At 36.4% G+C, this 23026-nt stretch overlaps 1 protein-coding gene and 1 pseudogene across 1 annotated transcript; one reads left to right on the plus strand and one right to left on the minus strand.

Moving 5' to 3' along the window:
* Positions 1-7470: 7470 nt before the first annotated feature.
* LOC6035487 (endothelial differentiation-related factor 1 homolog) lies at positions 7471-15546 on the plus strand. Its single transcript, XM_001845616.2, has 3 exons — positions 7471-7877; positions 8082-8242; positions 14047-15546. The coding sequence occupies exons 1-3, from the start codon at positions 7748-7750 to the stop codon at positions 14197-14199; spliced, it is 444 nt and encodes a 147-aa protein (XP_001845668.1). The 5' UTR covers positions 7471-7747; the 3' UTR covers positions 14200-15546.
* A 5922-nt stretch (positions 15547-21468) lies between these two features.
* LOC6033636 lies at positions 21469-22644 on the minus strand (annotated as a pseudogene).
* Positions 22645-23026: the final 382 nt, after the last annotated feature.

A 23026-nucleotide genomic window follows, 5' to 3' on the forward strand; every position in this document is an offset into this window, starting at 1 on the left:
TTTTAATAATTTATTCAATTATTCAATTTTTGTTATAAGAATCACTGTAGTAAAAGTCAAATTACGCAGTAGTTAAGGTAAACGTTTCATGTGATAAAAGTACAACTTTAAATGAGGTCATCGGCCCGAAAAACGAAACTATTGGCACTACGCCCCCCGGGGCATGGCCTTCCTCTAACGTGGGATTTCTGCTCCAGCGCCTCTGACGAGACAGGAGAAACCGGGACCGACGTTTTACTTCACCATCCGATAGAAGCTCAGTGGATAAGGCGGGAATCGAACCCGCATCTCATAGCATCATCGGGATCGGCAGCCGAAGCCGCTACCCCTGCGCCATGAGACCCATCGGCCCGATGTGTGCTTAATAATCCCAACTTTAGTAGTTTATTTTGCAAATAAATTGATAAAAATCAATACGGTTATTCGCGTGGTTATTCGTCACTTTCGCCCCGTACTCTTGTACTCTTAGGAGCCCAGGGCGGCGAAGTCCTTGTAAAAGGAAGACACTATGTAGTGGTTAGTACCTGCAATGGTGGCCAACAGCTACACTCAACCCCCGGTGGTTAGTCACTTTTTCGTTTGACACTTTTTTAAGTTTGTACCCCGTTGGTTGGTCAAAGTCAAACTAAAAAGCAGTGTTGCGATCCTCACGCGCTCACGCGCTCGTGAGCGCTCACTTTTCGCTCATTCGTGAGGAGGAGCGCTGCGCGAGCTAGCTCACGTTTGCTCCGATTTTTTCAGCTCGCGTTTGCCCCACGCTCGCGCTCGCGCTCATTTTTCGCTCACGGAGCGCTCATTTTGTAAGTATAGCGAATCGAATCGTTTTTCGTGTTTGAGAAAGTTTTTGTTTTTCAATCCTAGTTAGTTTTTTTGCTTAAGGCGTCAGTGGAAACATAACTTAGGAACATTTTTTTATATATTGATTGGAATAGCTTATTTTCATTAACTATGTTTTTGAATAATAAATTGGATTCGCAAAGGCCAAATCATATTGGAGACCTACAGTCAGAGTTAAAAATATAAATATTTTCGAATGAATCGGCTTTATCTTAATAATAGTTAAGGTAAGCAGAGACAATTGCTGGGGGAAGGGTATGAGCGCATAAACAAAAATGACTGAAAACCTTTTTAAAACTTACAAAACAATGAATTAATTCAAGAAGATTTATGCTGTGGTGAGCTCGATTCAATTTTATGTGCTTGGTTGATTAAAATATAACATTAAACTGTTTTATGTACCTAAACAGTTTGTTGACTACCATTCCAGCGTGCGGGTCAGAATGAGCAACCATTAAAAAAAAGTCATTCCGTTTAATAAATCGTTCAGTGCTTGGAAACGGCTGATCATTTTTTACAAAGTTATTCTTTCTCTTTCTCATTCTAGAAAATTGTTGAAACAGTTCTTTTTTTACAAAAAAAAAAACTCCTAATTGCTAGTGTTTGAAATATCCCATTTGAATGAAATAATATAAATTGTCATTGTTTTGTTTTACCACATAAAGGCTGATACGCAGATGGGAAGGAACGCAAAACTCCATACAAAAAAACGCCCAAGAAACGGTCAAGGAAAGGGTCACGAAAAGATTTTTCTTAAGCGGTACGCAGCTGAAAAGTAACAGAAACGGAAAGATTGCGTTTGACGTTTCTTCGCGCGGTGCTTGTTTGTAATATGTTTTGATGAAAAAATCAATGAATTGTAATTTTTCTTTTCGAATGCGACTGATAATTACAAACGTTTTAATAATTTTGAATTGAATATAATAATATTTAAAATTCCCGCCGAATCTCAAAAAGCAGAATATTGAAACTAAAAGGAGAGATTTAGTTTTTTGGTAGAAATGGAGTAAAAAAAGAAGTTGTCTTTATAAATGTCGGCCATCGTGTCACCAACAATTTATTGCTAGTACCAACCAGCTACCTCTGAATTTAAGTCCGATTTACCCACACTCGCGGGACCAAAATGAAGTAAATCAAAGTGAAATTAAACTTGACAATAATCATACAAATATCTATGTTCTTACTGAAAATACAATAATAATCTGAAATTTTGAAATCCAACCAAACAACAAATTCAAAAATATGAAAAATAACAAACATTCCAGAAATTTCAAATAACATTTTTTTTAAATAATAAAGAAAATTTCAACAAAAATCAGAAATTTGGAAAATTAAAAATATGCAGAATTGAATAATAATTTTAATTTTTAACGTTTTTATAAATTCAATCGATCAAAAATGTTAAAATTCGAAACGAATGTACGAGTCGAAATTCCAAAAGTTTAAAAAATCGGAAATATAGAAATTCGTAAATACAAATTTACGAAAACCTCGAAATTATAAAAATCAAACACTCTTTTTCTTCCAAAATTAAAAAATCTAGAATGAAAATTTAAGAATAAAGAAATTCAAAAAAAATTAAGAATCAAGAAATTTAAAAAAAAATTAAGAATTTAAGAATTTCAAAATTTAAGAATTAAAGAATTAAAGAATTAAAGAATTTAGGAATTTAAGAATTTAAGAATTTAAGAATTGAAGAATTTAAGAATTTAAGAATTTAAGAATTTGAGAATTTGAGAATTTAAGCATTTAAGAATTTAAGAATTTAAGAATTTAAGAATTTAAGAATTTAAGAATTTAAGAATTTAAGAATTTAAGAATTTAAGAATTTAAGAATTTAAGAATTTAAGAATTTAAGAATTTAATAATTTAAGAATTTAAGAATTTAAGAATTTAAGAATTTAAGAATTTAAGAATTTAAGAATTTAAGAATTTAAGAATTTAAGAATTTAATAATTTAAGAATTTAAGAATTTAAGAATTTAAGAATTTAAGAATTTAAGAATTTAAGAATTTAAGAATTTAAGAATTTAAGAATTTAAGAATTTAAGAATTTAAGAATTTAAGAATTTAAGAATTTAAGAATTTAAGAATTTAAGAATTTAAGAATTTAAGAATTTAAGAATTTAAGAATTTAAGAATTTAAGAATTTAAGAATTTAAGAATTTAAGAATTTAAGAATTTAAGAATTTAAGAATTTAAGAATTTAAGAATTTAAGAATTTAAGAATTTAAGAATTTAAGAATTTAAGAATTTAAGAATTTAAAATTTAAGAATTTAAGAATTTAAGAATTTAAGAATTTAAGAATTTAAGAATTTAAGAATTTAAGAATTTAAGAATTTAAGAATTTAAAATTTAAGAATTTAAGAATTTAAGAATTTAAGAATTTAAAATTTAAGAATTTAAGAATTTAAGAATTTAAGAATTTAAGAATTTAAGAATTTAAGAATTTAAGAATTTAAGAATTTAAGAATTTAAGAATTTAAGAATTTAAGAATTTAAGAATTTAAGAATTTAAGAATTTAAGAATTTAAGAATTTAAGAATTTAAGAATTTAAGAATTTAAGAATTTAAGAATTTAAGAATTTAAGAATTTAAGAATTTAAGAATTTAAGAATTTAAGAATTTAAGAATTTAAGAATTTAAGAATTTAAGAATTTAAGAATTTAAGAATTTAAGAATTTAAGAATTTAAGAATATAAGAATTTAAGAATTTAAGAATTTAATTTCCTAGTTTCCTGATATCCTAATTTCCCAATTTCCAAACTTCCTAACTTCCACACTTCCTAATATTCTAATTTCATAATTTAATTTCCTAACTTCCTAACTTCCTAATTTTCTTATTTCCTAACTTCCTTATTTCCTAACATATTATTTTCCTTATTGCACGATTTTCTAATTTCTGAATTTCCTATTTTCCTTATTTCATAATTTCCTAATTTCCTAGCTTCCTAATTTCCCAATATAATTTCATAATTTCTTAACTTCCTAACTTCCTAAACTCCTAATTTCCTAGTTTCCTAATTTCCTAATTTCTCATTTTCCTAATATCCTAACTTCCTAATTTCCTAGTTTCCTGATATCCTAATTTCCCAATTTCCTTACTTCCTAATTTCCTAGTTTCCTAATTTTAAAAATTTCTTTATTGCCTTATTTCCTAATTTCCTAATTTCCTAACTTCCTAATTTCCTAATTTCCTCATTTCCTAATTTCCTAACTTCCTAATATTCTAATTTCCTTATATATTAATTTTCTAATTTCTTAATTTCCTTGTTTCATAATTTCATAATTTTCTTATTTTCTTTATTTTACTAATTTGCTATTATCATAATTTCCAAATTTCCTAATTCCCTGGTTTCCTAATTTCCTAACATATTAATTTCCTTATTTCATAATTTCATAGTTTTTTAATTTCCTTAATTCATAATTACATTTTTTTTATTTCAGTTTTTCTTGTTTTAGAATATAAGAATTTCTAAATTTTCTTTTATTTATTGATTTCTTAATTTTGTTTATAATTGTTGTTAAAAGTTTTTGAATAAACATTTTTAATCTATTTAATTTTAAGTTTTGAATATTTTTAATCTTTTTATTTTTTCCTCGAAAGAACCTCAATCGCGCACACCGTCAATCGCGCTCATACCGAACTGTCAAACGAGCTGTCAACTTTTCTTGGGGGGGTCACGAAAAGAACACGCAACATTTCTTGACCGCGTTCCTTCCGATCAGCATACCGTACTTAAAGGGTGGCTCCTATTCTCCCAAGTAAATTATATTGAACATTTCCGTCACCAAGCCTTTGAAAATATTCAATTACAGATTCAATAAATGATTTTTTGAATATGGACATTATCTAAAATGTTCCGAATATGAGGGATGATTATAACTTAAACAAATCTTAATGCTGATTTTTTGTAAAGGTCCATTAACACAAATTTTATTTTTTTTGCTTTTTTTTGGTGATTTTAAAATCGCTTCGAGGCCAGATTCTAAAAGCTTAAAATAAAAATAATTTGTCAATTAATTATTTTACATTAAGATTTAGTTAGCTCTTTGTTAGCTCACTCAAGAGTGAATCATTCTACCCCTTGGCTAATTCGAATTTAAAATAGAACGTATATTTCGGTTCGCCGACTAAATCCATTTCATTGCTTACTTTTGTTTGTTTGACCACTTTTTTGTTTGTTTTTGCTGCCTGTGCTGAGATAGTTCTAGAAACTTCGTTTCAAACAGGCAGATGCTTCAACAGGGAAAAACAACTACCTACTTTGGCTCACCAGCTCACGTGAGCGCAAAACGCTCCGGTGAGCGTGAGCGAGCACGAGCTACCTGATAAAAACTCACGCTCCAGCTGGAGCGAGCACTCCTTCCGTGAGCGCTCGCTCATTCGCAACACTGCTAAAAAGTGACGAACTATCACTTTTTACACGGTGCTCACGCAGACTATCCAAACAATGTGTGTGTGATCTCAGTGTAATGGGGTGTCAAGGTGTCAAACTAAAAAGTGACCCCGTTCGTTTGACAACAGTTGGTGTCAAAGCGGTTGAAATGTGCAGAGTTCACCTTCTTTACACCTTCCTAGTCGAGCCTTGGTGGTTGTGACAGCTCATTCCCGCCAAACCAGTCGACGCGTGCGGTTGCAAGTTGTGTTTGCTCGCTAAATAAAAGTTCGTTCGTAGAAATAAAACGCGTGTTCTTTCTTTCCTCGATTCCGGTCCGATTCGCGGTAATCCGCTGTGCGTTCTGGACGCCAAATTCCGTCAAAAGCATCGGGGTTTGAGTGTGTAATGACTTTTTTATAATAAAGTCAACCTCGTTTAAAATCCAAATTGACTCATAAGGCCGCATCTCAAAACGCAGAATCTCGAAATGCCGAAAATTAAGAGAAACGGACAGAATGAACTACTTTTGTTTGGAAAATTCATAATAGTAATCTTGTTTTCTTGCAGAAAAATCCTGAAATTTATGATTTTAAAAATATTTAAAAAAAATATATAAATCAAAAACATACAAATTCGAACATTAAAAATGTATAAAATAAATAATTCAAAACTGAAAATAAAAAAAATCAGGTTTGCTTAATTTAGTAATTCATACATCCAAACATTTAAAACAATGAAAACTTTCAAATTTAAAAATACAAAAATTCTAGAATTTAAAAATCTTAGAGTTCAAAAATGCAAAAATTCTCTAATTTGTTGTTTTTAAGAAAACAAACTAAGAAATTAAAAAAATATAATTTAGGAATACAAATACCCAAAACCTAGCCCAAAACCATTTTTTTCTAAAAATCAAAATAGTCGAAATTTGATTTTTTTTAATACGGATCGTACTCGATTTAACCAAAATTTTACTCCGGATCACGAAATTTTATTTTTCTCAACATTTGGGTGACCTAAAATCTAAAGCCTCTAAAAATGCTCTAAAGTTATTTGATTTTCTATAATGTAAGATGGTGGCCTTCAAGAATTTTTACATCTTTAAATTTCTCAATTTTATATTTATGATTTTATTTAAGGCTGCTGCAAATATTTTTCAAAGTTTTTGTCATAATGTGCCCTAAAATTCAGGGATAATTTTTAATTTCAAATTACTCCAAAAAATTCAGCGAAATTTTTAGTGCTGTTAGCTGGATACAATTGAAAACGCATTTCCCTGCGTTTAGAATCATTTTCAACATGTTTAATATCGTTTAAAAATATTTTCAATTTTAATGAATTTTCATTGTACAGGACCGAAATTTTTTTCGCATTTTTTTTGTCAATGTACTATGTACAATGTATTATGCATTTTCTAACAACTTTTTTATTGAAATCCAGGTTTTTAAGCGAAGATGGCGTTCGAATGGTGAACGTCCGAAATGTCAAAATCGCGCAGTAGCACCAACATTAGGAAAAAATGTGGCTGTCATGCCATGGCACACTTTTTTCGTAATGTTGGTACCACTGCGTGATTTTGACATTTCGGGCGTTCACCTTCCGAACGCCATTTTCGCCTAAAAACCTGGATATTAAAAATTCGGGCTTTCAATTCAAGTTTTCATATATTTTTATTAGTTTACCTCCCCACCTCCCCCCTTTTTTGAATTTTGAATTTTGTAATTTAAAAGTTCAGTTCTAGATTAAATTTTCAAAACAACCTATCTTTCATGGGTTTCCTATGCAGATAGGACCTTTTGAAAATTTAATCGAGAATTTAGGAATATGATAATTAAAAAAATTTAAGGTTTAAGAATTTAAGAACATAACAATTTAAAAATCAAGATTTGTCAATTTTAGAAACGTTCTTGGCGCAATCCTCCAAATAAACACGTGTTTATATTTTTTATATGTTTGAAAACAAGCTTTACTTTTGCAGAGATTTCAAAATATTGTTTTAGTAACACTTACCCTGTAATTGCATTCTGCACGTCTTCTCATCTGTGACTTGCACGGCTTGACATCTTGCAGTTCAGCCCCACTCACACAAAGTTCGTGACGCAATTTGACAGTTCTAAACGTCAACTTTCGTGTTCCCTTCTCGCTTTCTCTCCCGACACAACCCGGCGGATGAAAAGAGCCAACCCGTGCTCCCGAGCCGCTCTCGTTTTCATATTATTGCCAAATACGACTCATGCTTGTTTTTGGAATTTTTGTCCCCTCTTCGAGACACAGGCAACGACGGAGCAGCAGCAGAGTTGGCCAGTTTTTCACCGAGTGCGTTTCTAGAACAGTCGAATCTCGCAAATTTCTCCCGTGTGGCGTGCGACAGGAGAAAAAAATAGTGCAGTCTTTTTTTTGTGTGCGAAAAAAGAGAACTTAGTTTTGGTTCCAGGGCAAGTTTGCGCGTGAACTAAATCCGGAAATCGTGCGACGTCACTTAAATTTTCATTCGGGCAAAAAGAAAGCAGCAGCAGCAGCAAACCTCCAAAATGTCCGAAAGCGACTGGGATACCGTGACCGTGCTCCGCAAGAAGGCCCCAAAGGCAAGCACTTTGAAGACTGAAACGGCCGTGAATCTGGCCCGCCGCCAGGGAATCCCTGTGGAGACAAGCCAAAAATGTAAGAAAGTCCGGGTCGGGAGACCGCAATCAATTTCACCACGAGGTTGGGGCTCTCTGCTCTGACTCAAGAGCCATAATAATTTGCCCCCCGTTGGAGCAGTGACTCTTGCGTCAGATTTCGCCATGTTACTGAAAATAATATTTTCTTAACATGGTGGAGGAGACCGGTTCGATTGATTAAATGATGATTCTTGCGTTACAGTTAATGCCGGCACCAACAAGCAGCACGCGGCACCGAAGAACACCGCCAAGTTGGACCGGGAAACGGACGAGCTGAAGCATCGGACCGTGTCGCACGACGTGGCCAAGCTGATCATGCAGGGCCGCCAGTCGAAGGGGCTCTCCCAGAAGGATCTGGCCACGGTGAGTACTGCGTATCTGAACGAACCCTGCCGTTATCAAATTGCAAAACAAAGCTTCCACAGCTTACTTGTGTATAACTAGATTGTTTATGCTATTATTTTTCATAATAATTGAAAATAACACATTTTTAACCACAACTTTGGTCGTGTTTTGACCAACATTCCATCAATTTTTAGTTTTAAAAATGTTAAGACCAGTACTAAAAATTAATGCAATTTCTTGTGACCTGCTCAATCAAAAACACACAAAAAGGTCAAACACATAAATACCAAAAATTGATTATTACCTGCTTGAGGAAAATAAGAAGAAAAAAAGGTCAAAGTATTATGCCACAGACATAACCAGAATGGCAATACAGTTTTAAGCGTGGACATTGCGAGATAAATCTCAGTTTTGCCGAATTAGTTAGAAACTTTGAAGAGATTTACGGAATAAGTTCATGGATGGGTGAAGAAATTGAAGTTTTCCGTGATCGCTTTCTGAAAAATCATTGAATTTATCGAAATATTAATGATTTTTAAAATTCTACAGAATCATCTCTGCCGTTAACATAACGCAGTAGGGGGGGGAAGTTATCCCATGTTGACAAGATCCTTTCAACCCACCCAAAACGTTTGTGGACGAATGTTGAACGAGCTTAAACCCCGCAACTTCAATGTTGTAGCAATGCTGAAAGGGCGCGAAGACGTGGGAGCTTGGGGGCTCACCATGTACCAGAGCGGCGGAACCGAAAACAATCGGACGACGATGAAGCTGAAAGCCGCAACCGATGAGAACGTGGCACGATACAAACAAGCGCTAAAACAGCAGAAAACGGTCTTCAGGGTAAAGAAACGCCAAATGGAGGATCGTGATCGCGCCGAAATAGAGCAGCTGTTCCGACAGAACGGAACGCGGAAGTTCTACTAAAAGGGCGTTTCACTGCGTGATCTCCAAGATCTGGGAGGAGGAGAAGCTATTGGAGGAATGGATGGATGGTGTCGTGTGTCCCATCTACAAAAAGGGCTGGACTGCGGCAACTACCGCGGCAACTACGCTTATCAACGCGGCCTATAAAATTCTCTCCCAGATCCTCTGCCGTCTGCTGACACCGTACCCACGGAGGTTCGTGGGGCCCTACGGGCTTCACTGGAGCGCGCACTACCACGGACCAAATATTTTGTCTCCGGCAAATCCTCGAGAAATGCCGTGAGTACAACGTGCCCACACATCACATCTTCATCGATTTCAAGGCAGCGTACGATACAGTCGATCGCGAACAGCTATGGCAGATTATGCACGAGAACGGTTTCCCGGATAAACTGACTCGACTTATCAAGGCTACCTTTAGTGGAACCCTTTGGATCACGCTGAGGGCTGCAACAAGGTGATAGCATATCCTGTGCGCTGTCCAAAATCGCCCTTGAAGGCATTATTCGAAGGGCGCACATCGAAACGAGTGGCACGATTTTGAACAAGTCCTACCAGCTGCTTGCGTTTGCCGATGTCATCGACATTGTGACAAAAAAAAAACCAGGAGACGGTGAATAAAATCTTCACCCGACTGAAGGTAGAAGTAAGGCGTGTGGGACTTGGCACGAATACGACGAAGACGAAGTACATGAGAGGAAGGGGTTCGATGGACGTCGGCCCCCCAGTCTCACCCCTCTAACTGTGGATGGCGATGAGTTGGAGGAGGTGAGCGAGTTCGTGTACTTGGGATCGCTGGTAACCGCAGACAACGATACCAGCAAAGAGATTCGGACTCGTATTTTTGCTGGGAATCGTGCGTACTTCGGATTACGGAAGACCCTCGCTTCGGACCGAGTGCAACGCCGTACGAAGCTGACGATGTACAAAACACTGATTAGACCGGTAGTCCTCTATGGCCACGAGACCTGGACGATGCGGCAGGAGGACGAACGTACCCTTGGAGTTTTCGAACGGAAGGTGCTACGAGACGAATTCATGCCAAATATGAGCCCTCTACAAAAAAGTAAAACGGGCTTTAAAGTTTGAGGTCAAAAAAACATTTAAAAAACATAAAATTGCTCGCATTTCCGTAAAATTTTATTTTCTATTGATTCGAAAGGTCTTTTGAAGCACTTCAAAATGTCCCATATTCATCCAGGATTGGTTTGACTTTTTGTACAATCAACCCACATATTCGGAACACGGAACATAAATTGTCAATAGCATGCCAAATGCATCTTTTCTGTCGACCCTACTATTTTTAGAACCTTTATTTGGACATTCTCTTGCTATTTCACTAGTAAAAGTAATAGGGGAAATATACCCTTCTAATCGAACACCTATCTTTGTCATATGAAGAGTTTGATGCTCGATTAAAGCTCCAGAAATACTATTTAGGCTATAAACTTACCAGCAACAGCACCGCCTCAAGTAAGCACGCAAATTTATGCCATTTACTGGCCAAAAAGGTCAAATTTAATGCATTTTTGATCATAATTTCTATTTTGCGAGACCATTTCTCATAATTTTGGTGGCACACACATCCACACGCAAGATCAGAGGTTAACTGCTTAACGAAAGTCGCCATCAATATCTTTTCACTTGCGCTAACAATTTCAACGCGTTTAAGACATAAAATTGCTTCCAACTACCGGCAACATGTTCTTTTTCCCATTAGTTAGTCACTCACTTAAAAAATAATCCCGAAAAATGTAAATAATTAGCAAGCGCCATAAAAAAAACAAACGCGCTAAGTCTTTTGACGTTTCAATTTTGACCACCCATTCCAATCGAAGGCTGAAGAAAACCGAGCGAGAAGCGAAGGCAAATAAAGAACAAAGGGTGGCCACCAACACCAACAGCAGCGCCTGTTGGAGTGAGCCAGTGATGCCAGGAAATTTTCTCTATAAATGCTACTTTTCGTCAGTGTTTGCTTAACCCTCTACTGCCCAATTTTTTTTTCGAAATTTTTTATTTTTCCCGTGTTTAGGAGGTCATTTTGAGCAGCTTTTGTTCTACGAAAAACTTTACTTCTCTTGTTTTGTGTTTTTGTTATTTCATTTTTAGTATTTTAATCTGCATTTATCTTGCTTAGTTTATGTTTGGTTTTGGTAGTATTTGGCCTACTCTACCTCCTCCTTTCATTACATTTTGCCTATCTAATTTTTTCATGTTTTTACAGTAACTTTTTAAATTTTTTGCATGTTTTCACAATTTCTGCTATAAAATGGCACCATTATCATTTAAATTGTAATTAAATGCGTAGAGGCATAGTCTGGGGCACTAGAAAAATTACTGCATACTTCTTTCTACTTAAAATATAAGAAATCAAATCAAAAATGAAATGATTCGCTCTACATCATTGCCGTGGCGTTCTCGATTGCGAGATTCCTACTCGAAACTAGGTGTCCGAAGGATTGATTGTTGAGGCAATTGCAAACCTCTTTTTACACCTTAGCTTCCATCCGCCCCGGGATTCGAACTGACGACCTTTGGATTGTTAGTCCAACTGCCTACCAGCGACTCCACCGAGGCAGGACCCAGGGAGACGACTCCTACACCTGGACTGAGCTAATAACCTAGCCATTTTAGGTTAGTCCGGGGCAGGGATGGAATAATCGCAAAAAAATCAATTTCGCTTGCGAACTTTCTTCACCCGCAAAAGAGAGAGGAGGCAAATCACGCAAAAGAAAATCGCTCCCGAACTTCTCCAAGAAAATCAATCTGCTGATGATTTTTTGTGAATTTCCTTGTCAGCACCACTTAAAAATATTTATTTCACTTTGTTTACACACATTGCCCATCTACAAAATGTGACAGGTCATTTTTCGACGTGTGACGCTACACTTGCAAGTGTAATAGTGAAAAAGATGTTCCGCCGAATAATCAAGATGATGATTTTTTTAGATTCCTTTTACCGATCTTTCGTGCGCGAGAGAGAAGAGTCATGCTCCCTTCGGATTTTTTCTTTTGATGAACGTCCAATGATTTTCTTTTGATGATGATTATTCCATCGCTGGTCCGGGGCCAACATTTACTTCCCCATCCGACGGAAGGCGTGATCAGACAAATTTCGTCTCGAAAAATGTCACCGGGACCGTCTGGGATCGAACCCAGGCCGACTGGGTGAGAGGCAATCACGCTAACCCCTACACCACGGTCCCGGCTTAAAATATAAGAAATGTTAGTAAAAAACACTGCTTAAGTCGGCTAAAGTTGACCCCTAAAAAAACGACATTTTTTTAAACATTGGCAAAGTCACATAAAACAAGTAAAACTTCCAACCCATAAATTTTCTAAAATTTTAAGAGTTCTTCTTTCCAATGCTTTTTATTGATCAAAAATTGGTTGAAAAATTGATTTTTGGCGATTTTTTAAATCGAATGCCCGTTAAAGGCGGGGTTGGGTTGTAGAGGGTAAAAATTTCATCACAATTGGCAGCACTAAGCAGACCCAAAAGAGCACTGGAAGAATAAAAGAACTAAGCTGAAAAAAGGAAAATAGAGACAAAAACATCACCAGCCTTAATAACGTTCTTCTTTCATTTTTTTTTATTTTGAAATTTTTATTATTGCTTTTCTAAATTTTTAATTTTTCAAAAATGTTTTTCTATCTTTTAAATTCTTAAAATTTAAATTTTTTAATCATAACTATTATTTTTTATGCATCCAAATTTTCAGAAGAGTGTTGTCTACACGCCGGCCTCGTCTGTCTGAATAAATCGCAAAAATTGCTTATATGCCGGGTACGGTGGTGTAGTGGTTAACGTGGTCATGGTCTGAACATTGTAATCGTCTAAAACCAAAATCTAACATAGGTTTTTTTTTGTGTGGAGGTATCTAAGAAAGGTCTCAAAACTGATATTCAACGCAAATATAAAGCTTTGACGCCTTCGACAAACTTTTGCTGGCTGCAGAATTCTGCAGAAGCTGCAAAAATTCTGCAAAACTGCGGGTACGGGAATAACCCTACTGATTTCCCGAAATTTGAAAGGGCTAGTCAGTTAGCTTTCATCATCGACTCGTTCGTTGAATGCTGACTTAGGCGCTGTCATGTACACGCAGAAAAATATTTTGTAGAATCAGCCTGTACAAGGTTTGATTCAACAAAAATTTTGTTGAATATAATCAACGCCGATTTTGCGTTGAAACAAACCTGGATTTTCTCAATTCCACAAAAATCTTTTGTTGTTTTGAAAAAGTTGTTTTGACGTTTAGCGTTGATTCAACAAAAATCTTGATTTTCAAATCAACAAAACGTTTTGTTGATTCAAATATGCCTTATTTTTCTGCGTGTAAGAGAGACCGTCAGTGAACGTACACGAAGTTGAAACACAGCAATCTTTTGAATCTGCACAAAGGAGAGAGGTGGCGACGCTGGCGAGAGTCAAATGACTGTGAGAGTGACTTTGCGTTGCGCTCATTCGTTCGTGTCAAAGTCAGGCTGACGAATGGAAGAAAATTTCTATTTTTTCAATTCAATAAAAAAAAATTTATTAGTAAATAATCAATTTAAAATTCCGTATTTCTTATAACCTAATAGAGTTTGGAGTACCTTTCAACTTTGATTTGAACTATCGAGAAATTAAAAGTGAGAGTGTGTGCGTGCAACATGGAGTTAAACTTTTCAAAGTGTCATGGTAACCTTCACAGCAACTTCATAGAAAGTTTAACTCCATGTTGCACACACTCTCACTTTTAATTTCTCGATAATTCATTTTGATGTAATTGGATATTCTAGCAATGGATTTGGCAAGAGAAGCAAAACAAAAATTTGTACAAGCCTTGATTTCATCAAACAAAAACCCGGTTGCAAACCTTTAAACCCAAAATTTTTCACTTTCTTTCTTCCAGAAAATCTGCGAAAAGCCCCAGATCGTGAACGACTACGAGGCGGGCCGCGGCATCCCGAACAACCTGATCCTGGGCAAGATGGAGCGCGTGATTGGCATCAAGCTGCGCGGCAAGGAGATCGGCACTCCGTTCACGCCTCCCGGTAAGAAGTGAATGGATGAAACACTTTCGGGAGGCAGAAGCTAAACACATTCAACAGAAAAGAACACACACTTTAAACAAACAAACACACACTTGTAATATTACAACAAAACACACCACAAATTAATTTGAAAGAAGAAATGAAAATTTGAAAATCACACACAAACTAAACCAGAAATGTGCGTGCGTACTAACAACCAGCAGCAGCAGCATTTTGATTCATTTGTCCTGCTTGTGTAGAGGGATAAGAAGCGAGTTGAGCTCCCTTTTAAGAAAATGCGCGCCACGCTAGTCGTTTTGCGCTTAAATTCGTTCGTCATTAGCAGTCAGTCAGTCAGCGTGTGTGTGTGGGAACAAGACAATTTAGAAGGCAAATTGTGCGGTAGGTTTTGGAGTAGTTTGCGAGCCAATTTTATTCGACCATTTTTTGATTCGTTACTTACATTTGTTACTATTATTGCTCGCTCGTAGAGTGCAGATCACAAAATGTGCGGTGTGTAGTTTGTAAGCAGTAGCGATCCACGTTTCGATGGAGTTTAAATACAGATTAATTGTAAAATCCTTAAAAAACTTTTAACTTGATGTCGATTTTAATTTTGAAAAAAAAGAGACTTGCCCTTGGGTCAGGTTAGCAGAAAAGTCAGTTCTCTTGTTACAGGAAAAAGTTAGTCATTTTACCATCTCCCCCCAGCTTCCCATCTCAAATTTGTGCTAACTTGTGTGAAAATTCCCAACTAACTCTTCAACCCAGTTCCGGTTTGTCGCATGAAGTGCGTGCGTGCTTCTGTGGAAGTCTTAACACAAAAAAAATCAACTAACAGAAGCAAAACAAAACTGTTTCGATCTCTCAATATTCCACAGAACATAAGTAGGCCACGAGGAAAGCTAGACGAAAGCTACCGGAAGAGAGAGAGAAGGAGAGCTGCCGAAGCGGAAATAGCCGAGATCGACCAACAGAAATTTCCGTTCACGCTCTCTCACTATCTAAAAGAAACAGAGAAAATATGCAAGCTTTGCTTCGCTAGCGAAAGCAGCTTGCGTAAACTAAAATTGTGCATTTGAAAAAAAAGTAACGTAATCTTGGTGCAAAAAAATATATTTAAAATTTTCCATTTTCTTTCGAATAGGAAAAAAGAAACACTTCACTACACATTGTTAGCGCGTTTCACCAAGAGTTTCCATGTTGAGCAAAATTAAATCTTGCGGTAGTAAAGTAAATTTGCAACACAACAAAAAAAAAACAAGCAAACAAAAAAATGGTAAAATAGTTATGTAAGCAAACCTCCCCCTCCCCCCTACCATCATTACCATTGTCAGATTCTATTGATGATGAACAAATAAAGAAGTAACATTTCATCTGCATCAGTTGTATACACTAAACGACAATCGGTGTTTGTTTTAATGTTGTTGTCCATAACTGTATTCCGAGAAGATTGCATCAGCATGGGCATGGTTTAGGTTTGTGTAGCTCCACATACCCTTAGTGACGTGATGGAAGCAAGGGTGTCTATGCGAAGTGTCCCGCTGCAAATTCGAATTCGTTACAAGTTCGAATTCTATAAGGAGTAGAAGATGATCGAATTGGGTCCTAAATGTATGTAAATTTTTATGTGCAACGGTTAAAAACACGATTAAAAACCATTTCTGATCACTTTTTTTTCACTTCAATGCAAAAAAAAAAAAATAAAAAATGACAAGACAACATTTTTTCGATGGATGGTCCCCTTGGAACGAGCTGTCAAGTAGGACCTTTTATGTCAAGAAGGGTCGTGAAGTTAATTTTTCAAAATTTAATTAAAAATCCATTTTGCGGTCGTTCGAAGGGTCATTGTACTCAGAAAAATAAGCTTTATCGCTGTAAACAATAATATCAGCAATCTAAACTTCATTTTAGGACCCAATTATTTGTTTTTCTCGAAAAAAAAAAACGGTACATAGAAATTTTACAAACATTTAAAATATTTTTAGCTAAGAGGTTACATACATGTAAATCGGCAAAAATGTCAGAGGTTGGTATGAGCGCAAACTTAAACTTTATTAAAATCTGTTTTCAGGGCATTAAAATATACATTTTCGCCTACACTCAAACCCCGATGGTTTGACACCAACTGTTGTCAAACCAACGGGATACAAACTAAAAAGTGACCAACCACCGGGGGTTGAGTGTATTAGCAAAATAAATTTGAAGACATTTGGTTGTACCATTGCCGAGTTATAGCTATTTGAAGTTGGCAGTTTCAAAAAACGGGTGCCTCGATATCTCAATACTGCTTTGACAAAATCGGCTCAAAATTTTGGCCGGTCCCGTGTGCATGACAAAGACCGATTTTTAAAAAGTTTAGTTTTTAAAAAATTTAAAAATATTGTTTTCTGTTTTTCATATAAAAAATCGTCAGTTTCTAATTTTTGTATTTTTTCAAAAAACTTTATTTCAAAATCGGGCTTCGTCATACACACGGCATATGTCTTGAAAGTCTTCACCTCAAATTTCAGCCAATTTGGTCCTCGAGATATCGTGGCACCTGTAAATCAACTCGGGACCATCCATAAACCACGTGGACACTTTAGGGGGAGGGTTGCGATTGTCCACGATCCATACAAAAAGTTTTTTTTTGTATGGACAATTGTCCACGAGGGGGGGGGGGGGTAACAGATTACCAAAAAAGTGTCCACGTGGTTTATGGATGGTCCCCTCGGTGTTTCGAGAAAAACGCTCACAAAGTTTGACAGTTCGCTTTGCGCATGGCAAAACTTTAAACTTCAATCGTCTTCTTCTAACTTAAATCCTTAAATCATGAAATATCTTTATGAAACTTTCAGGCATGATTGGAAATCATCTTTTGAAAGGATTTAATAAGTAATCGGAAATATGAAATTTTGAGATTTTTTACATGTATGTAACCCCTTAAAAATCTGGATTAATATTGTTGAAGTCTCTTGATTTTCTGAATTTTAAAATTTCTGAATTCTAAGTTTCTGCATTTAGATTTTTAGAATTTTGAATTTTTGAATCCGATTTTTTTTTGTTGTTCTTGATTTTAAGAAATTCCAATTATTAAAATTCTCAAAACCCTTAATAATGTCGCCATAAAAAAAAAACAAAAAAACCTGAATCGAATATCCTGTGTAAATTTTTGGCAAAACCTTCGGAAATTACAAATGATTTTTTTTTCTCAATTTGGATTTTCGAAAAAAAATGCATTTTTTAATCTTCATCATATCAAATGTTTAAATTTGGATTTTTTGGAACAAGGTTTTTGATTAATGAAATTTAAAATTTGGGAATTATTCTTTTTTGATTTTTCAATTTTTAGTTACTAGTTTTTTTTTAAAATACTTTTATTTTTGAATTTTTAATTTAAGAATTTATATTTTATGTTTTTTGAATCCATAATATTAGAACTTTTAATTTAAAAATCCTTGAATTTGCAAATTTTTAAATTTGTTATTCGGAAGTTTGCATATTTTTTTCAATATTTTCATTATTTGTGTTCCAGAATTTAAAAAAAATCTGAATCTTTATTTTTTAAATTTTTATGACATTTTCTGGATTCTTCGAAACTGAAGTTTTTTGGAAATGGTCACTTAAAATCAAACTTAAACAGTGCGCTTTGTTGAAATTCGTATTAGGTATTTTCCGATTGCAAATTCGATTTTATATCAAAAGCTTTAGTCAACCTTTTTTGGCTAAGATTTCTATTTTTCAAAAATAAACACAATTTTTCAAATTTCATAACCAAATTGCCCGTACTTCAAGAAATTAAAAATATGGATTTTGGATGATTGAATTTTTGCGCAAAAATAAGTAAACCTCAATATCGGCAAAACAATTTCTTTGTGCTTTTTTAGATAGTCCAAATCAATACCCACAACTTTGCCGAAACCACCAACTTGATCAGATAATTGTTCACAAAGAAACTGATTTTTGAATATTTACGTACCATTTTTGTATGGACAGCAGCCAAAATTGTGTGTAGTGTACTGCCGTTCTACGCATAATTGTCCCATGTTCAAAAAAGGGCAACAGAGAAAAACGCGATTGAAATTTTTCGATCGATTTCTGTGATTCTACGCATAATTGTCCCGTTGGTCCCATTTCGCCCTATATGTCCCTAATCACCCCGGATCACATTTTATCACCCTTATTTGTAATCCTCTTATAGCTAAACAGGTAAACAAGATGAAATGCTTCTTAAAACTCATGATTTCTAGAGTAAATTTTCAAAAGGTCCTATGTGCAAAATCCTCATTCTGAGAAATTTCATGTGGAAGTTTTGTGGAACATTTTTAAATCCTATTTAAACACGGTTGGGTATTTATCAATTCTAAAAACGCCCAAATGAACCTAAAATGATGCTTTTTATGTGTGTTTCACGGAAATAATCAAAAGTCTTGTTTAAAATGATTTCTGAAGCAATTTGTTTCATACGACCTGTTAGTGCACATAGGACACGTTTCATAGGACAAATTTCGCGCATAAGACATAACACATTGGACCAAACTCGTGTAGCATTGTTCATAGGACTTTTTCAGATTAACTTTAAATCCTGATTTAAAAATAACAACTTTTTTATAATAACTATGATCACACAATCCTGGCGCAACGTGTAGGTAACAGCTGATTGATAGCATGAAATGTTTCAATGCATCCAGCGCGAAAGAGAGAAACCGTTAGAAGAACGAAACAACCAATCAGCGCTCTCGTCCACAACTGTCAGATAGGTTCCTGGCAAATCAACCTATCCGGCAATGTAAACAATATTTTGCAGAGTACGCATAGGACTTTTCGTGTTTTGAAAATTGTGGTTGTTTTTTTTTTTTGCTTTTTGCCGTTTTTAAGTGTTTTAATGTTGTTAAGCTGAATAACTTGTGTTAAGGTAAGTTTTTTTTCGTGTTTACGGTACGGTGACAGCTCATTATTTGTTCGTTTTTTCCTGCTTAATTTTTATTACAGATCTCGTCGGAAAACTACTAAGCGTGTCCAAATCTCGGTCAACAGTTTACAATTCCATGACGCAACGATAAGGATGATTTTGGGCGGGTACGCGGCCACGCAATGCATCACGTCGATTTAAATTTTCCAAGCAGGGAGACGATTACGACTTGGCAAAAAATTACCCGGACGAGCGGAAAGCCTCGAACAAGATGACCATCAACAAGTGCCGGCAACAGCCACAGGTCATGATTTCAGGGTGGTTAAATCTTCGCGATTTTCGCGATTTTCGCGAATTTCGCGGATTTCGCGGAAATCTAAATTGCTCTCACCGAGCAGGATTTAGATAAATTTGCGTTCTTTCTTCTGGAAATACTAGATTTAGACAAACATTTTCACTAGCCATCGAAATCTACGTTTTATTCTTGAAGATAGACCCACAGGAACATTCAACAGAAATCCGCGAAATCCGCGCCGCGAAAATCGCGAAATCCGCGAAGATTTTTAACCACCCTGTGATTTTGCTGTTCAGTGGGAAACTGATCTTTAACATGGACTTGGAAAAGCTATCTACTAACTGCTTCAAGTCTGGTTTGTGGAATCATTTTGAAAATTACCAAAACAATCTTTTAATTCAAAAAATCTCTTTCCAGAATGGTCATGACCGAGTACACCATTCCATGGCCATTCCAAGCCAGTGAACAGGGTCAAGGTCGTCGGTCTGGCAAGTCCGTATCATTTTGCTCGATCCGGTCGATTGTTCGGTCCATGCAGGCGTTTCCATTGATTGGCTGCCGAATCATTCTGCATTCCGAGATGAGAACTGCCAAAAGCATCGAGGAGGGAATCGTCTCCACCGCGACATGCTTAAACCTGAACGGCGTCCTGTTGAAGACGGTGCTGTATCTAGTTTCCCACACTGGTAACCTGTTACGGATCAACATCGGATTTAAGTTTTGATCGTGTCCAGACCTTTGTGTTAGAAACTGTTAACCGCTAGCGTACGCGTGCAGTGCGCCATGTAATCTTTGTTAAATTTTTTGACCAATATTTGATATTTGATTGACGACGTTGTAGGGTCTATACGGCGGAAAAAGAGTGCACGTTTCGTGATGTTGTCCGGCATGGCCGGAATGGTTCCGTTTACAAGTCTTGCCAACAAAAAACCCTCATCTTTATGTTCGAGACCATCCCCAGTTCCTGTAGGGGATTTGGGGTCTCAAAAAGTACTTTGATGCAATTATTGTATAAATAAAATTAATAGAAGTAGCATTATTTTTTCATTTAACATACTTTTTTTATTTGTTTTATTACCAAGAATAAAAACATACAAGAACATAAATTTTATGAACTGCTCTGCATTTTAATTTTATTTGGTGTTCCCTATTCAGCGTTTTTTTTTTGAAATTGTCTTTTTGCAATTCCGTCGCGAAACTTCTTACTTTGCCTGTCATTATGCCTACATTTCTGTACCAAAAGAAACAGAATCAAATAGTAACACTTTTCAAAATAAATGCTGAAAAGTTCTAGTGAAATTTTCAGCACTTATTTCTAAAAGTAATACTGTTATTTTTTTTTATTGAATAACTACATGAACATTTCACTTATAATTCCATTCAAAGGGTGTTTTTTGGAATTGAAAAAAATGGAACACATTGCAAAACTTGATTTTTTCAGAACGAGTCGTACATTTATCCAACTCGGTGAATCTCGTTGGGTAAATGTACGACTCGCTCTGAAAAAAAAAACTTTTTTTTGCAACTTTTTGCATAAATTTCTATTTCGGATACCTCATTAAAGTTTTTGGCGGTTTCTTGAAACTATATTAGATTTTGCATTATTATCGCATTTTTGACAGTATTACATTTATGTTATTTGTCCACGGAGTAAGCACCAGCATTCATCGTCGACTCTTGTCATTCAGGAAACGCTATTTTGTTCAAATTGAATCGTTGAATTTCATCCATCCAACCTGCGAACCTGCGCTGACGGACAACAATTTCTGGGTGGTTGAAAACTGCGTGTTGATAGGATCTGAACCCTGCTTTCTAGCTTATTACCTTCGTCAGTTTGCAGGTACCTGTCAATTTGACCGTCTCCCCTTTGTTTACCATCGCGCTCCTAGTTGTGCCGTCTCCGGTGATTATTGCCATCCAGCGGTTCGTTGACGCAAAAGTTAGAATTTAGAAGGAGCGTTTTCAGGTGGTTACTCAGCTGGTCTAGTTGGCGTCCCCCTGGAAGATGGAACACCAGCGCTTGAAACACGCGTGGCAACAGCTAGACGACGGACATGACCGCGCATGTGTGTCACGCGATTGCTGCATAAATGAAGTACTAAACATACAGGATTTTCTCAAACTTAATTTATTTATATTCATGGTTTTGTTTTATTCAACACTCTCCCTCAACGCGCTATTTATCACTTAAACCATACGCTTGATCAGCTCATTGATCTTTTCCTTGTGGTTAGTCTCCGCCTTCGACGTAGTGGTTGTACTTGCGCCAGTCACCGGTCGATGTGTTGAGGCTTGTACGCGGCACGCAGCTTCCGCTCGATCACGAAGAAGTCCGTAGTCGGGATTCGGTTGTGTCGGTGCTTGACGAACTTAAGCAAGGCGTAGCCCTAGGTGATGTCGGGGCGGTGATACGCAGCAAGTTCTTGGTGACTTTGTTCAGCTTGATAATGATACCACAGATACGCATGACGAAGGCAACTTTCGGCTCGCCCGGAATGTAGATGTTTCCGGCCTTCTTAACCTTGCGCGCCTTGTCCACCACCTCATGCTCCATGCGGGCATACTTCTTGGAGTACTTGGCCGCGCGCAGCAGGTTCTACCTAACGCAGAGTAGCTTGACGGCCTGCAGCTGGCGGCGCAGATTTTCCGGGTGGGCCAACAACTTAGCCTTCGTTGCCTTCAGCTTGGATTCTGGCACCGCCGGCAGTTTTAGGGATTCCTTGGAACGTAGACGATTGCCCGCTTCCAACACTTCATTCCACTCATTCCAGCATTCCACTCGAGTTGATCCGAATCGGCCACCGTGCAAGGCGGAAATTTCGTTCGAAATGTGCTGTTTTTGGAGGTGTGAGTTTAGCTATTGTTCACAGTAGGAAAATACCGAGGAACTTACCACTAGCGGTGCGATCAGCGTAACATCAAGAAAGAAAGTCGGTCTGACAGCGGACGCAAAACACACGTAGTCCAAACTGATGAATGATGTCACTAAACTCCGCCAGCAACACTACTGAGTGCAGTGAAATTTCGCACCTGTACAGCACCCGCGACCAACAGCTGGAGACGGCAACTTCCGGATAAGTATCTTGTTCTAGGCTACGGTTCCGTGCCGGACATAATGAGGCGTTTTAAAAACCACCGGTGGAGCACACCTCGACACTTCTGGGAAAAATTGAACAAACAAAAAATAATGATCACTCTCACTTTAAAACCTGTTAAAACTCTCTCTTTAAATCACTCCACTCCATCAAAAAAACCTGGCTTATCTATTTTATGAAGACTTACCTCCATCAATGAAAAATCGCCTTTAAAAACAACAGAAAAACTAAACCGTACAAAACGACCTATATGCACAAATGTTATGATTTTTTATGCTGCCTTGTTGGTGTTATGCTCCCAAGTTTTTGGGTGGCGTATCTGTCAAATTCGAGAGAGTGCAGATAGGTTCACGGTCAGCTGGATGTACTCAAAATCAAGTTCGATTCACTCATTTTGGACCATGCGTGGAGGAATTCATTTATGAGTTTAATGCTGAAACTCATTAATGAGTTTAGCGCTCGAACTGCAAAATGAGTAGTTTGATACAACCGGGAATTTTTTCGGGTTTTTTTTTGTTTAAAATGCCTTAAAAAGCCTGTTCATGACTAAATACGATTGATTTCGGAAATAAAGG

The sequence above is a fragment of the Culex quinquefasciatus genome, chromosome 3, assembly GCF_015732765.1.
Source record: "Culex quinquefasciatus strain JHB chromosome 3, VPISU_Cqui_1.0_pri_paternal, whole genome shotgun sequence".
Taxonomy (NCBI): Eukaryota; Metazoa; Arthropoda; class Insecta; order Diptera; family Culicidae; genus Culex; species Culex quinquefasciatus.